Here is a 14,723-nt window from a genome sequence, read left to right as displayed (position 1 = left end):
ACCCTGTATATATATATTATATTATTATATTATTATATTTGTATAATATAATTTGTATATTAATACAATAATAAATAATAATATAATAATAATTTTAATATATAATATATTATATATATATGTTTTATGAAGTCAGTGGTTGACTTCGGCTGTCCCCAAACCAGTCCGGGACTGTTGTGCACATTACTTCGGGCTGGCCGGCATGTCTGATCATCCTCTCAGTTTGTTGGTCAGCCTTCTAGGCATCCGTCCGTTCGTTTTTGTTTAAGTACGTTCGTCACATAACGCGTCACGTCATCCCACTTTTCCTGATCCTGAATCATAGCGAACACTATGTTGTCTGGGGTCAGATCTCTTGTCCTGGTTCGTAGCGTCCGTCTGGCGTCTGTCCACCGCGAGCACACGAAAAATGTGTGTTCCGCGTTATCCTGAGTATGTCCGCAGTATCTGCACGACAGGGACGTTACTTTCCCCATATGGTACAGGTACCTGCGGAAGTATCCGTGGTCAGAGAGAAACTGAGTTAAGTAAAAATATACTTCCCCGTGATTTCTCTCCGACCACGATCGTACGTCCGTTATGAGTCGTCTCGTTCACCTGTCTTTGTCGCCTTCCGTCCAGCGGGTTTGCCAGCTGTTCAGAGTCTCTGTCCGCGCCTCTGTGACGGCCCTTTCCGGCCCCAATTCTACACATGACGCGAATATCCTTTTGCACTCCTGTGCTAAGAGGTCTACGGGAATGACGCCAGCTATCACGAACACCGCTGCCGCGGAGACAGTGCGGTAAGCGCACGCAATGCGAAGTGCCCCCCGCCGCTGTACCGCCACCATCGCCTGTCGGTATTTCTTGACCCGCATCGCATCCCCCCATATCTCAGCCCCATAGAGGAGGATCGAGTGGGTGACCGCCATCAGTAATGTCCTCATTTTTTGTCTGGATCCTCTTGTATTTGCCATGAGGCGGCCGAGGGCATATTATTAATATATTATAATTTATTGAAATATATTATATATAATATTTATAAATTGTACATTTTTAAAATTAAATAATTTTATTTTTTTTAATTATTATAATTAGTTAAAATAAGTTAAATCTATTATTAATATTAATATATTTATTTAATAGTAATATTAATTATTAATATATATTATTAGTTAATCTCTATTATTAAATATATATTTAATTTGATATTTCTTTGCAGTAATATTACAAAATAAGAATTTTATAAAAATATGTATGAAAAACTGTAATACTTAAAATATTTTTGAAAAAGTAGTATAAGTATATACATCGATAATTAATTCAAAAAAAAAATTCATCCTAAATCTTTTCGATACTAAAAGTAATTAAAAATATTATAGTATAGCTCAAAGAAGAAAAATTCATTAGAAATGACATATACATATATATATATATATATATATATATATATATATATGAAGACGTCATGTAAGGGTTCACAATTTATCGGGTGCTATTCCACCGTCTTTTCCCTCTCTCTCTCTCTCTCTCTCTCTCTCTCTCTCTCTCTACTCACTCTTTCTCTTCTCGTTGTAGGTGAAGAGCATGTGAAGAATTTTATTCTCGATTCTCACGTAGTTACGACCCACTTTTTGAAAAGGGAAGAAAATTCCTAGCACGCTTTATGGGAAAATAGAGTAGTAGTAGTAGTAGAAGTATCCTAACGTACGTATTCACCTGTGACACATATCACCTACCTATTATCTACATACGACGTATATATATATTTATTTTGGGCTTTGTATAAATTGTCTGAAAGGTTTGAAGGTCAATCATATAAAATTTGCTTCAATTGGGTTTGTTTAAAAAACTGATACATAAAAAGAGGAACCCTTAATCACATTTTCAAATGAAACAAATCAAGGACAGGTGTGTGTGTGTGTGTGTGTTTGTATAACGTCACGAAAATGATTTTCACTTTTCTCGTACTATACTCGTACTTCTGAATACAAAAAGGTGAGATCCTGAAGTGATCATAATCACTTTTTCAAGGACAGGTGCATGTGTATGGGCATGCATGTTCGTATAACATTTTTGTGTAAATTAATATTTAAAATAAATTATTAGTTATTTGGTGTTACTTTAAAGGTCGGATAATAAACTAATTTTTATAAGATAAGTGATATCTTATACAATCAGTGTCACAGGTGAATATAAAAAATATCATTGCAAATGCAACAAATGTTTTTCGAAAAAGAATTTTCTAATTCCAAATGCCATAATTATTAGCTTTCTGCTATAATAATTGATATACTAATCTTTGTTGTTGTTTTTTTTTTTATTATCTATCGTAGTTTATTTTATTTTCAATAATTTGAGATATTTTTTGTTTTTCAATTACCCTAAAATACATCCTCAACCCTCCCCCATCGTTTTTCTACGTTTAATGCACACACACACACACAGTGTGAACAAACAAATACTTGAACAATTTGGAATAGGTTGGATCCTTTTTAAGAGATAACCCTTTTTTTCTCCGACATATATCTTCGATGCAATATTTATGAGAGAGCACTGTGAAAAATTGCAACTTGTGCTACCTGCTGCTGCTTGGTCCTTACCCGAAATAGATCATTCAACTATATACTACCAACCCCTTTAAAACTTGGCTGAAAGCTTCAGGTTTTTTACTTTTTCTTTTTTTTTTTTTTTGCTGATGTTCATTTTTTCTCGTTTTATAAATAAATGAATCAAATTCGTAGTAGAAATAAAAAAGAATTGAATTAATTGATGCAATATTGCACATGCAACGTTTAAGTATATATGTGTGTATGTGTTTTTGTTTTTTTTTTACAAATATTAGTTATAGTTTGAAATTAGTATGATATTACTTACCGTTGTTGAAGCACTAGAACTTCTGTGTTGTTTGATTGGTGGACTTCCATGATTCGTTGGTAGGTCCGAATTAAATTGACGATTTATTGTAGGTGTCGTCTGATGTTGTTGTACAGGTGGTTCGATATTCAGATAATACTGGGTTTCCAAGTGCCTTTGAGCATTTCTCTCCTCGCGAACTATCTTACGTGCTGCACGGAATATTCTGTAGTATACCTGAGAGATCATGTTAATTAAGAGTCCGATAAACCTGTGATTTCTATCAAATATCAACGAATTATTGTTAACTAACATTTACTATTCATATTAACATCTTATACTAAACAATTAATAAATGAATTCATCAAATTATTCTAATTATTTATAAATATTATAATAAAATGTTATATTATAATATTTTGTAAATATTATTTCTAAATATTTAAATAATATTAAATTATATTAAAAATTATTTATATAAATAAATTATATAATATAAAATTCTAAATTAAATAATATTGAATTATTGATATAAAATTTTATATAATATAAAATAAAATAAAAAAAATATTTTATATAAAAATTTATAAAATAAATAATAAAATATTTATATTACAATATTTTGTAAATATTATTTCTAAATATTGAAATTATATTAAATATAATACTATATTAAAAATTATTTATATAAATAAATTATAAAATAAATTATATAATATAAAATTGTAAATTAAATAATATAAAATTATAATAATATACAATTTTATATAATATAAAATAAAATATTGGATATTATATAAAAATTTACAATATATATTATATTTAATCTTTTTACTTGCAAAATAATTTTTTCGGAAAATAAAAAAAAAGATAAAAAGAAAAACCCTAGAAGAGAAATGTCACACACAGTATTGAAAATTTGGATGAATTATTTTGAAGCCACGAGATTAAATCGAATTTATTGGGAAGTACTTGTTTCTTTTTCCAATCGATCCAAACCAATTTGAGCTTCTTTGTTTTCTACGATCAAATAATAGAAAGAAAGAAAAAAACAACGAACTACTATATAACCAAAACTAAACGAAACTAAACGAAACTAAACGAAACTAAACCAAACGAAACCAAACGAAACCAAGGAAAAAAAATGAGGAAAAAAAATCACGGTACTTCAAAATTGTAGGATAGAAAACTCTTTACGAATAAAATGAACAAAAAAAAAAAACACGAAATCTATTGTATATATTTTTTTTTATCAGTAACCACCTAACACACACACGCGAATATAAAATAATAAATAAATAAATATACAAACAAATAAATAGGCTAAATAATTTTTTGTTTTTTAAGTTTATTAAAAAAGCAAACCCAACCCACCCCTTCTCCCAAACAAAAAAAAATAAAAATTAAATAAATACAAAAAGAAAAAGTAAATACAAAAGATGCATATATTTAACTCATTAAAAAATAACATGTATATAACATGTAAAATAACATATATATATATATATATAGTTCAATGATGAAGAATGATGAACGATGAAACGATTGAACAACACAGTGGTAAAATAACGTTTGTATGAGAATATGTATATATATATATATCTGATGACCACTCAAATTCAACGGGTAACACGTTATTATGGGTAAAATAATGGGTTTTGCAAAACTGTGGTATGGTGGTTGCCAAGCCAGGTAATTCGATAGACATGTGTCGATGTTTATTTTAATTTGTATTCTATTACGTCTCTTACCGCGTTATTATTTCTACAGAATGAGTTTTTGGTTACACGATGATGATGATGATGATGATGATGATAATGATGATGATAATGATGATGATAAAATACATGTTTTACTGTGTAATCATATGATTCTCGTTAATATTCAATAATTCTAACAAATATTCCAAAATATTATCAACAACGATGGAGAGTACAACAACAACAAAAAAAAAGAAATACAAATGTAATAATATCATATAAAATAATATAATAATTTATTATAATATAATTTATAATATTTTAAATAATATGAAATATTTTAAATCGATTTTTATGTAGTCTCTATCTTTTTCTACTTTGATTTCTTTATTATATTTTTTTTCTTTTTTTTTTAATAGAAAATGAGTAATGGTAATGGTTTAAAAAGTTTAAACTTGAATAGAAGAAGAATTAATAATTTCTTTTGGAGATATGAAAAATTCATCTCGAAAGAAAAAGAAAAAAGAGAAAGATAGAGAATTCTACCAGGATTTTAATCATGTTCTTTATTTCCTTATCTATATATATATATATATATATATATATATATATTCTTTGGGATGAAAATAATATATATTAAGTTGAAACGTTTTTCGAGGTAAGATTAAAATCTTATGTTAACATTAATATTTTACTTATATAAGTTATAATAAAATTAAAAAAAAAAAAAAATCAATTATAATAATATAAAACGAAATTAAAAAAAAAAGAAAAACGAAAAGAGATATCTTAAGTTTAATAAAAAAAAAAAAAAAAAAAAAAAAAAAATAGAAGAAAAAGATGGATATAATATTTTGTTCTCAACTTATATATACATATATACATGTAATACTCATTAAATATGCATGAAACATTATACGAAAGATTTACACGTGTAAAGACTTAAGTACGATAATTGAAAAAAAAAAAAAAAGAAAAAATAAAAAAGAAATATCATCAAAGGGATGAACTAATATAAAATTGAAAAAAAAAAGAAAGAAAAAAAACAAAAGGAAAGAATTATTGATTAAATTTGAATCAATTCGATAGAGATATATATCCACTCCATTATCTACTTCTTCTAGTATTAAATATTTAACTTAAACACCAAACTATTATTACTATTACTAATATCTACGTTAATAATAATGCAGGACACCGAAAAGGGTGTTGGATCGAACGGATGAACAAGTACACTGAATAATGCATATATTTCTTCGTATATGAGCTCACACGTTGCTGCTCACGTTCGCGTGTCCGAAGGTACACTTTCCAGTGAGAAAATCGATTTCCCTAGGTTGCATATATACATACACACACACACACACACTCACACACATATATATGTCCTTATAAACCTGTACGAGTTGCGTATATTATTTGTATCATATATGCATCTATCTCTATGTATAATATATATATATATATATGTGTGAGAAAGTGTATAATAATACATATGTGTCATAAATTGAGAAAGATAGAGACAGATGAGCTTAGCTGATGGTCGATTGAACTTCGACATTAATGATACACCTTCACACACCTCCCACACCCACACATTCATACTAACATATACAACACACTACAATAAAATACAATACAACGCAACACAACATATATAATAAACGCGTATGAAAAATAAGCAACATATAAGCTTATGAAAAATAATAAATAAATGTAATAAAAAAATATATATTAATTTAACCCTTAAATAAATAAGGGTTTTTTTTTATTACACTTATGTAAATGGAATAAAAAAAATATATAATTTAACCCTTTGATTGCCACCTCGAAATCATATGTTTTTTCCAGGACGCTTCAGCATTATTTTTATTATTATTATTATTATTATTTATTATTTATTATTGAAAAAATATAATTGTAAATTAATAATAAACAAATGTTAACCCTTATCGTTCGTCAGATTTTAATTTTGATAATTTTCACTAATAATAAATTATAAATGATTTCGGTAAATATTCAACAAAATTGTTCAAATATTATTATTTTACTTATTTTTTAATATAATATTTTATATATTTAATATTTTTTTCAATACTATTATTTATTTAGATTTATTTTTTTTTTTTTGAAGGAGTACTGCAAGTATACTAAATTATTCATAATTTAATTATTAATAAAATATTTGTATAATTGTAAGTCACTCATTTCCCACGTGATCTACGATCGGTAAGGGTTAATAAAAAATTGTAGTTGTTCAAATTTTAATTGTTTATTTTGTATTTCAAAGTATCTTCTGTATATATGTACGTTCTATTCAAATACACTAACTTTCATTTTTCATTTAGTATTTTACAATTGTAAAATTGCGTTCATCTTCGGTCACCAATGACCAAATTTTGAATTGTTTATTTTGTATTTCAAAGTATCTTCTGTATATATGTACGTTCTATTCAAATACACTAACATTCAATTTTCATTTAGTTTTTTACAATTGTAAAATTGCGTTCATACGTTTTGGTCACCAATGACCAACCACCATGGCGTCTTAGGAAAATACTGTGACCAAGATGGCAGTGAAAGTGTTAAATAATAAAACAATATTAAGCTCTCACCATTATCATGACGGTTAGCGGTACGTAGAAACTGAGGACAGTTGCGTAGATCTGATAATAGAAATTTTGGCAGACCGTACAATGCGAGGGTCCAGTTTCCGAGTAGGAATAAGCGTTTTCGATAAACAATAATGGCGTCAGACTAACGCAAGCTGCTACCAACCAAACTAGTAGCACGTAGATCGTCATCCGTGTAGGTGTCCTCTTAACGCCGTATTTCAGAGGTTTCGTGATCGCCCAGTACCTTTGACGTGAGTTGATCGAGAGAAAGAGAGAGAGAGAGAGAGAAAACAGAGAGAGAAAGAGAAAAAGAAAGAAAGAGAGAGAGAAAGAAAGAGAGAGAGAGAGAGAGAGAGAGAGAGAGTGAGTGAGTAACATAAGTGAGAAAAAGAAGAAGAATAACAACGAAGTTAGAAGGTTTGTTTCAAAAATATGTTCAAAGTTAACAAAAGTTGACTTTTTGTGTGTGTTTGTGACTCTCTTTTTCTTTCTCTCACTTTTTGTTCTCTCTTTCTCTCTCTCTCTCTCTCTCTTTCCCTTTCCATTTTTTTCTCTCTTTCTTTCTTTTTCTTTCTATCTGTATATTTGTTATAATATTTTCTTTACTTTTTTTTTTTTCTTTTTATGTTATAATACCCTAGTGAAACGAAGCAGTTAGTGAGATGGAAAAAAATAAGGAAAAAAATAAAAACAAATAGGGAAAAATTTTAATAGGATTTAATATAAAGGTTGTATTATGAAAATGACAGTAAAACTTGGTAAAAGGTTTAATATCTATTAAAAATTTTTCTTTGATTGTACGTATGTATATTTGTTTAAAAAATATGTTAGGTTAGGTTAATAATTTTTGCATATATTGTTATAATATTATGAAAATGAAAGTAAACTTGGTAAAAGGTTTAATATCTATTAAAAATTTGTCTTTTATTGTACGTATGAATGTTTAGTTAAAAAATATGTGAGGTTAGGTTAATGATTTTTTTATATATTGATATATATATATAATAAACTTTACTTAATCTTTTTTAATATTTATATTTTTTTGTTCACTGCACTTTGTAAATTTGTTGCAAGCATAAATTCAACATAAAAAAAATTAGTATACCTATACATACAAAAGGAAAAAAAAAATGTAAAATAGCATATATGTAATATATGTGAAATACATAAACGTAACTCATGTATGTATAGTAGGGAATAAAAAGTCAATAAGATTTTAATATTTGAACTTTTTGTTTATCCGATAATAAGAAAAAAAGAATGAAAGTAAATAAGAGCGAAAGAGAGAGAGAGAGAAAAAAATGCTAAGAATTTTAATAGACCTTTTAAAGTTTGTCTTTATTATTATTATTATTATTTTTTTTTTTGTAAGTTTTGTCTCAATCTTTCTAACTTCACTTTTAATTTTTTTATTAATTTATTTATTATTGTTACTACTTTGCTATGCTTTGCTTTGTTTCAACTAGGGTATTACCACCACTGCTACCACCAACATCAACACAACACCGATAAATTTAATAAACGTTAGAAACAAGTGTTTAACTAAGATTCCCATGATGGCGTTTAAATGACCCCACGTAATGTAAATATTTGCAACGAATCTCGCGAGAGAAACGCGTTAAACACATAACAGTGAGAATACACTCTTGAAGAAGAACAATGGCCGCCGCCGATGCCAATGTTGGCCAGTTAATTAACGATTTTATTATACAGGCTCGTTCAAAAGTTCTTGAATGTATTTCTTATTATTATTATTATTTATCAAAAAAAAAAAAAAAATAAAAGAAAATTAATATTAATGTAAAAATTAAATAAAACATTGATCGAAATTTACAAATATTCCATAAAGATATTATTCAAAGAGATTTTAAGTGTGTAAGAATTAATATTGTACAAGTATAAATGAAACATAATAAATATTTAAATATCTTGTTAATATATTATACTTCTTATTATATTTGTCATATTTCTATTTGTAAAGTCTTCAAAGTGGTAAACTTGAAAATGTATTTTATTTCTAACCTATAAAAAATATATATATTTATATATAAAACAATTACCAATGAGGTTGCTAACAAAACCAAATTTGTATAAAACATTCTAAGAACTTTTGTTGACCATTATTATTATTTTATTAAATATGTTAACAACGAGTGTTAGATAATAATATAATAATACAGAAGAATAGTATAAAAAATAGAAAGAAGAAAATAATGAAGAATGAATATGATAAAAATATGATAATATTAAAGATTTAAAAAGGTTAACTTACCGATCGAGAGATATCATACACAGATTGAGAATACTGGCTGTACAACTAAGTACATCGAAGCTAACCCATAGATCACATATAGCTTGTCCGAATGTCCAATTATGTGAAATCTCGTATAGTAATGCCATCGGCATTACCAGAAGTGCCACGCAGAGATCACTGACGGCTAGGCTAACCAAAAGGAAGTTGCAAGGTCGTCGTAGTTTCTTAACGAGGATCACCGCGACACAAACCAGGATGTTTCCGATGACAGTGCCAATGATGATGCTTACCAGCACCAAAGTGATTATTATTGCCTATTTAATAAAACAAACATACCAACAATTATTATATAATCTATTCGATTATTGTATTAATAATAATATTGATTATATATTTTAATATACATATATTTGATAATGTTATTAATATAATATTATGGTAAAAAAAAACAATTCTATATTTTATATATTTTACATTATATATATATTATAGTATACAATATATATTTTATATTTTATATAATATATTTTATTATATAATTTATTATATAATTTTTATATTACAAATTTTATAATTAAAAATTTTTCTATTAAAAATTTATATTATATAAATTTTGATATTATATATAAATTATATAAAAAGAAATTTGATAATATTATTAATATAATATTATATTAATAATATATTTTTTTTTCGTTTACTATCTTATGTATAACCATATTTAAAAAAAATAGTATCATCCAATATTATTTTATATTTCTTTTGAATATATATATATATTTATTAATGGTATTAAATGATTCGAAAATAATCGTATAGAAAATATGAACAAAGCCCATTTAACATTTCTCATTAAAATTACGAAGAAACTTTATACTCAAGTTAGTGCATAAAAAAAAGAAAAAACAAAAATAATATCATACTATTCGAAATGTACTAAATTAAATTGTAGACATATATATATATATATAATATATATAACAAGTCTTTGAATAATAGTTGATAATTCACTTCCTTACTCAACATGCACTATTTAATATTAGACCAAACCTTTGAATTAAATAACGTTTGAAGTAAATAAGTAACTAACTAACTAACTAACTAACTAACTAACTAACTGACTAACTAACTAAATGAATGAATGAATGAATGAATGAATTAACGATTAAAACTTCCTATATCGTTTAGATATTCTAATGTAAATTAAATTTACTTTCTCGTTGCTTTCTCTCCCTCTCTCTCTCTCTCTTTTCTCTCAACCACCTCCATCTCCACCCACTTACCCCCTCTTTGTATCTCTCTATTTAGCCATGTTATCTTTGATGTGTCATGTTCAAAGTTTTACAAAGGACTCAGCAAATCTTCCCAATGTGACAAGGTTTAATATTACACTTTGTTGTTCTCACATCACTTCATAATGTTTGTTTATGTTACACTTCAAGTTTTGAGACATTCGAGACTCTTATATTTTTATTTATTTAAAATAATATATTGGGGTATCATCAAATGAATAAAATTAGTATGTATATATAGATGCATAATTACATACCCCAAAATTAAATTGAATTCTTTCAAAATTGTACAAACAGAGATTTTTATATACTTTTTTTATAATATAAATCGTAGAATTAATAAAAAATATAATAAATAAAAATACATTATAAAATAATATTAATAAAAATATATATAATAGAGTATATATATATATATATATATATATATATATTGGGTTGGCAACTAAGTAATTGCAGATTTTTCAATGAAAATGATTGGTAAAATCCGCAATTACTTAGTTGTCAACCCAATATATAAAAAATTATAATATAAAAATAAGTTATAAAGTATAACGTTTAGAACATATTTGGATTGAATTTATTATTAATTAATTGCCATAATTATTATCACATTTTTTGTTTTTCTATCTGATCTATTTTTTTTTTCTTCTTCTTCCTTTTCTCTTTAAATTTTCGTATTCTCAGAAATATTTGCAATTACATTGTAACCATTGTATACTCTTGACCGATTTATAGTAGATAAGTTATTCCTAGTTTGGTTTCTAAACAATCCCAAAATTTCTCAAACTACGTCTCTCTCTCTCTTTCTCTTTACTCTCTCTGCTAAATGCTTGGCTTCACGATTCAGATCATTGCATCCATGGTATTCCAATCTCGAACTCGTATTTCGATTGACATGACACTAATGAAAATATCTCTCTTATATCTCATCTATCTAACATAGATTGATAAAAAAAAAAAGAGTGGGATGCAGGGGGAAAAAGAGAAAAAATAATTTTTTTAATAATATGGGATATATATTTTTATATAAGCAGAAATTTGTAGTTACAATTGTTTGTTTTTATTTTATTTATTAAATTAAAATTCAATTATAAAATAAATAATAAATTTTATATTAATTACAATTAAATTTAATATTACTTTTATATTCATTTATATTATTTTATATTATTTATTTTTATATTAATTCTTTTTCTTCTTCTTCATTTTTTTATTAGGACTTTGTCCTGTTATATTATATTAATTAATATATAAAATTAAAATTAGTAAAAACATATTAAATTAAATTTAATAAATAATAATAATAATAATAATAATAATAATATATATATATTAATAATAATTATAATAATAATTATTATTATTATATATCCTCTATTAAAAGAAAAGGAGGAAAATTAAAAGGAAGAAAATTTTTTGTTCTTTTCTAATGTTTCACAGTTTACCCTACTCGTCGACCTTCTTGACTTTTTTCTCTCTTTTTTTACATATATATATCTTTTTCTCTATTTTATTCTTTGAAGCTATAGGAAAGAGAGAAGGAAAGAGAAAAACATCCCTTTGAGAGGGTATTACCCTCACCCTTCGACTATTCCCCCAACGTTCCGGTAAACAACACCCTACAAAATCGTGATTTACCAAGCACGAAATTCTTTGATCCAAGATTTTTAATCTCTTTTATCCCCTTTATATCTTTTGTTTCACATCCTTATCTGTGTATAATCTTTTATCTTTTATTCGATCAAAAAAAAATCCCCACCTCTTACCCACCTGCAAACAAAAAATTTCAACAAACGTGGAAATTTCTTTCTTATTAATTTTTCCTTTTTTCCTTTTCCTATCCCCTTTTTTATTTTCGTACAAAATCGTACAAAATTTCTGTGTATAATCTTTCATCTTTTGTTCGATAAAAAATCCACCTTCCATCCCTCAAAAAAAAAAAAAAAAAAAACTTAGAAACGAAATTCGAACAAACGTGAAAATTTCTTGTTTATTTTTTATTTTCCTTTTCTCTTTTTTTTTTTGTTTTTATTTTCGTACAAAATCGTAGTAAAAATTTGAATTTACAATCAATTAAAATTTGTTCATAGTGCGTGACAAGCATAGAAAGTTAGATAAAGAAAGAAAGATGGATAGATAGAAAGATAGATAGAGAAAGAGAGATTAAGTCTTTGGTGAACATCGAAGGTTGCGTTACATTCGATGAAGTTTAAACACAGAGGTGCAATCCATTAATCAAATAGGTGAACGTTCATTCGTCTCTCCTGTTCTACCTTTTCTCATCTCCTCTTTCTCTCTCTCTCTCTCTCTCTCTCTCTCTCTATTTCTGTTTGGTAGTGTCTGTATTTTAGCAGAACGCGAATCTATTAATTTATTACTATCTTCATCGTAGGAAGGGTTTCCCGTTGAGAATTTAGCCATATCCTTTTATCCTTGTATTTCTCATAAACATAAGCATATATATATATAGCAATACATATTCATATTTTATATGACAGTGAACTAATGGACCATGACCTAGACCAAAGATGAAACTATAATATGCAAGAGTACTTCTCTTAACTTAAGTTACTCTTTCAATTATTCAATTTATACCTCCCCCGCATTAAGATGAAAACCATTTTTAAAAGTTTCCAATCAAAGTTGTTTATGGAATATTATTGATGATTAAAACAACAAAAAATAAAATGATATTGTTAATACTTTGATATAACAATTATTGGAGTGTAGGAGGTTTTTTTTATTATATTATAAAATTATTTAATATTATATATGTTTTTATTATATAAAAATTATTTAAATATATTATATATAAATTATTCGAATAGTATTTTTTTTCTTATTTAATATTATATATTTCTTTTATAATATAAAAATTATTTTTATATAAATATATTATATATAAATTATTTGAATAGTATGTTTCTTATTATATGAAAATTAAATAATATTATATATATTATAACAAGAAATTTTTTTTTATTATATATAAAAATTATTCGAATAATATTTTTTAGTTATTACAATATGAAATATTTGTAGATTAAAAATTCTGTGTAAAAATACGATACCCGTTTTTTTTTTTTTTTGAAATAAATTCGTAATGAAATATTATCGATATAACTTTTCAACTAAATATTACTTTTGTTAATATTAATTTTATTTTTTATATTCTTTTTATATTTTACCATAAAATATTTCGCCCATTTATCGAATAAAACGAAACGAAACGAAACAAAATGAAACGAAACGAAACAAAACGAAACGAAATGAAATGAAATGAATGAGAACTCCGTTTGATATAGGATGAATTTCAAAAAGTTAAACGTTTCCATTTAACGAGTGAATTTCATTCAATCAATTGTTATTACACTTCTTCTATATGTGTAAAGTTTTTTATAAATAAAAAAACTTTTAATTTGATTTATAATTCAACGAGTTTAGCATATTGTACATTGTTCAAAGAGTAAAATGAAGGAAAAAATTAGCCTCCAACTTCACCGAAAAAAAAAATATCATGTGGGCAGATCAAACGTGTTAGAAGTGAAACCTTCGAAAATCTAAGTTTCGAGAGAATGAGACGACTGCAGAATATCAGGAGTAGGATAATTGTTGGATTTATTTGTTATAATATTATTATTATTATTATATTATTGTTATCACATTCAAAAATTAATATTCGTTTTATTGAAAACATATATAAATAGATAACATATTACACAGCAAGCAAGTTCTCAATTCAAAGAAATGAGATGAGTTGCTTCTGGTAACTAAAAAATGCATGGTAACTAAACACCTTTGTTAGTGTAGTAAACACCTATATAAATTATATAGGTCCTATAGTAAGCTTTTTTCCGAAAAGTAGTGAGGTTTTTTCCGATAAGTCCGTAGAGTCTTTCCGATAAGTCCGTACGGTGTGTTTAATTAGGCCTCGTTGAAAAGTCTCGTAAACAAGCCTCGTTAAAAAGCCTCGTAATCGAGTTTCTTGTATTTACAAACTTTTCTATTTTATTGAAAAATTAGT

At 25.9% G+C, this 14,723-nt stretch overlaps 1 protein-coding gene across 12 annotated transcripts in view; it reads right to left on the bottom strand.

Moving 5' to 3' along the window:
* The window catches only part of 5-HT7 (5-hydroxytryptamine receptor 7), a 114,379-nt gene that overhangs the window by 48,619 nt on the left and 51,037 nt on the right, over nt 1–14,723 (bottom strand). For all 12 annotated transcript variants that reach the window (XM_089179841.1, XM_089179845.1, XM_089179835.1 and 9 more), the window contains 3 exons: nt 9,423–9,718; nt 7,151–7,394; nt 2,857–3,072 (listed from right to left, as the gene is read on the bottom strand). In XM_089179841.1, the coding sequence (XP_089035967.1) occupies nt 2,857–3,072; nt 7,151–7,394; nt 9,423–9,718 (756 nt within the window). The remainder of the gene's footprint in view (nt 1–2,856; nt 3,073–7,150; nt 7,395–9,422; nt 9,719–14,723) is intronic.

Source organism: Polistes dominula, unplaced genomic scaffold (genome assembly GCF_049000335.1).
Source record: "Polistes dominula isolate Pdom_NZ unplaced genomic scaffold, Pdom_raw_medaka contig_49, whole genome shotgun sequence".
Lineage (NCBI taxonomy): Eukaryota > Metazoa > Arthropoda > Insecta > Hymenoptera > Vespidae > Polistes > Polistes dominula.
Note: the sequence above shows the minus strand (reverse complement) of the source record. Positions and strands in the feature narration are given on the sequence as shown.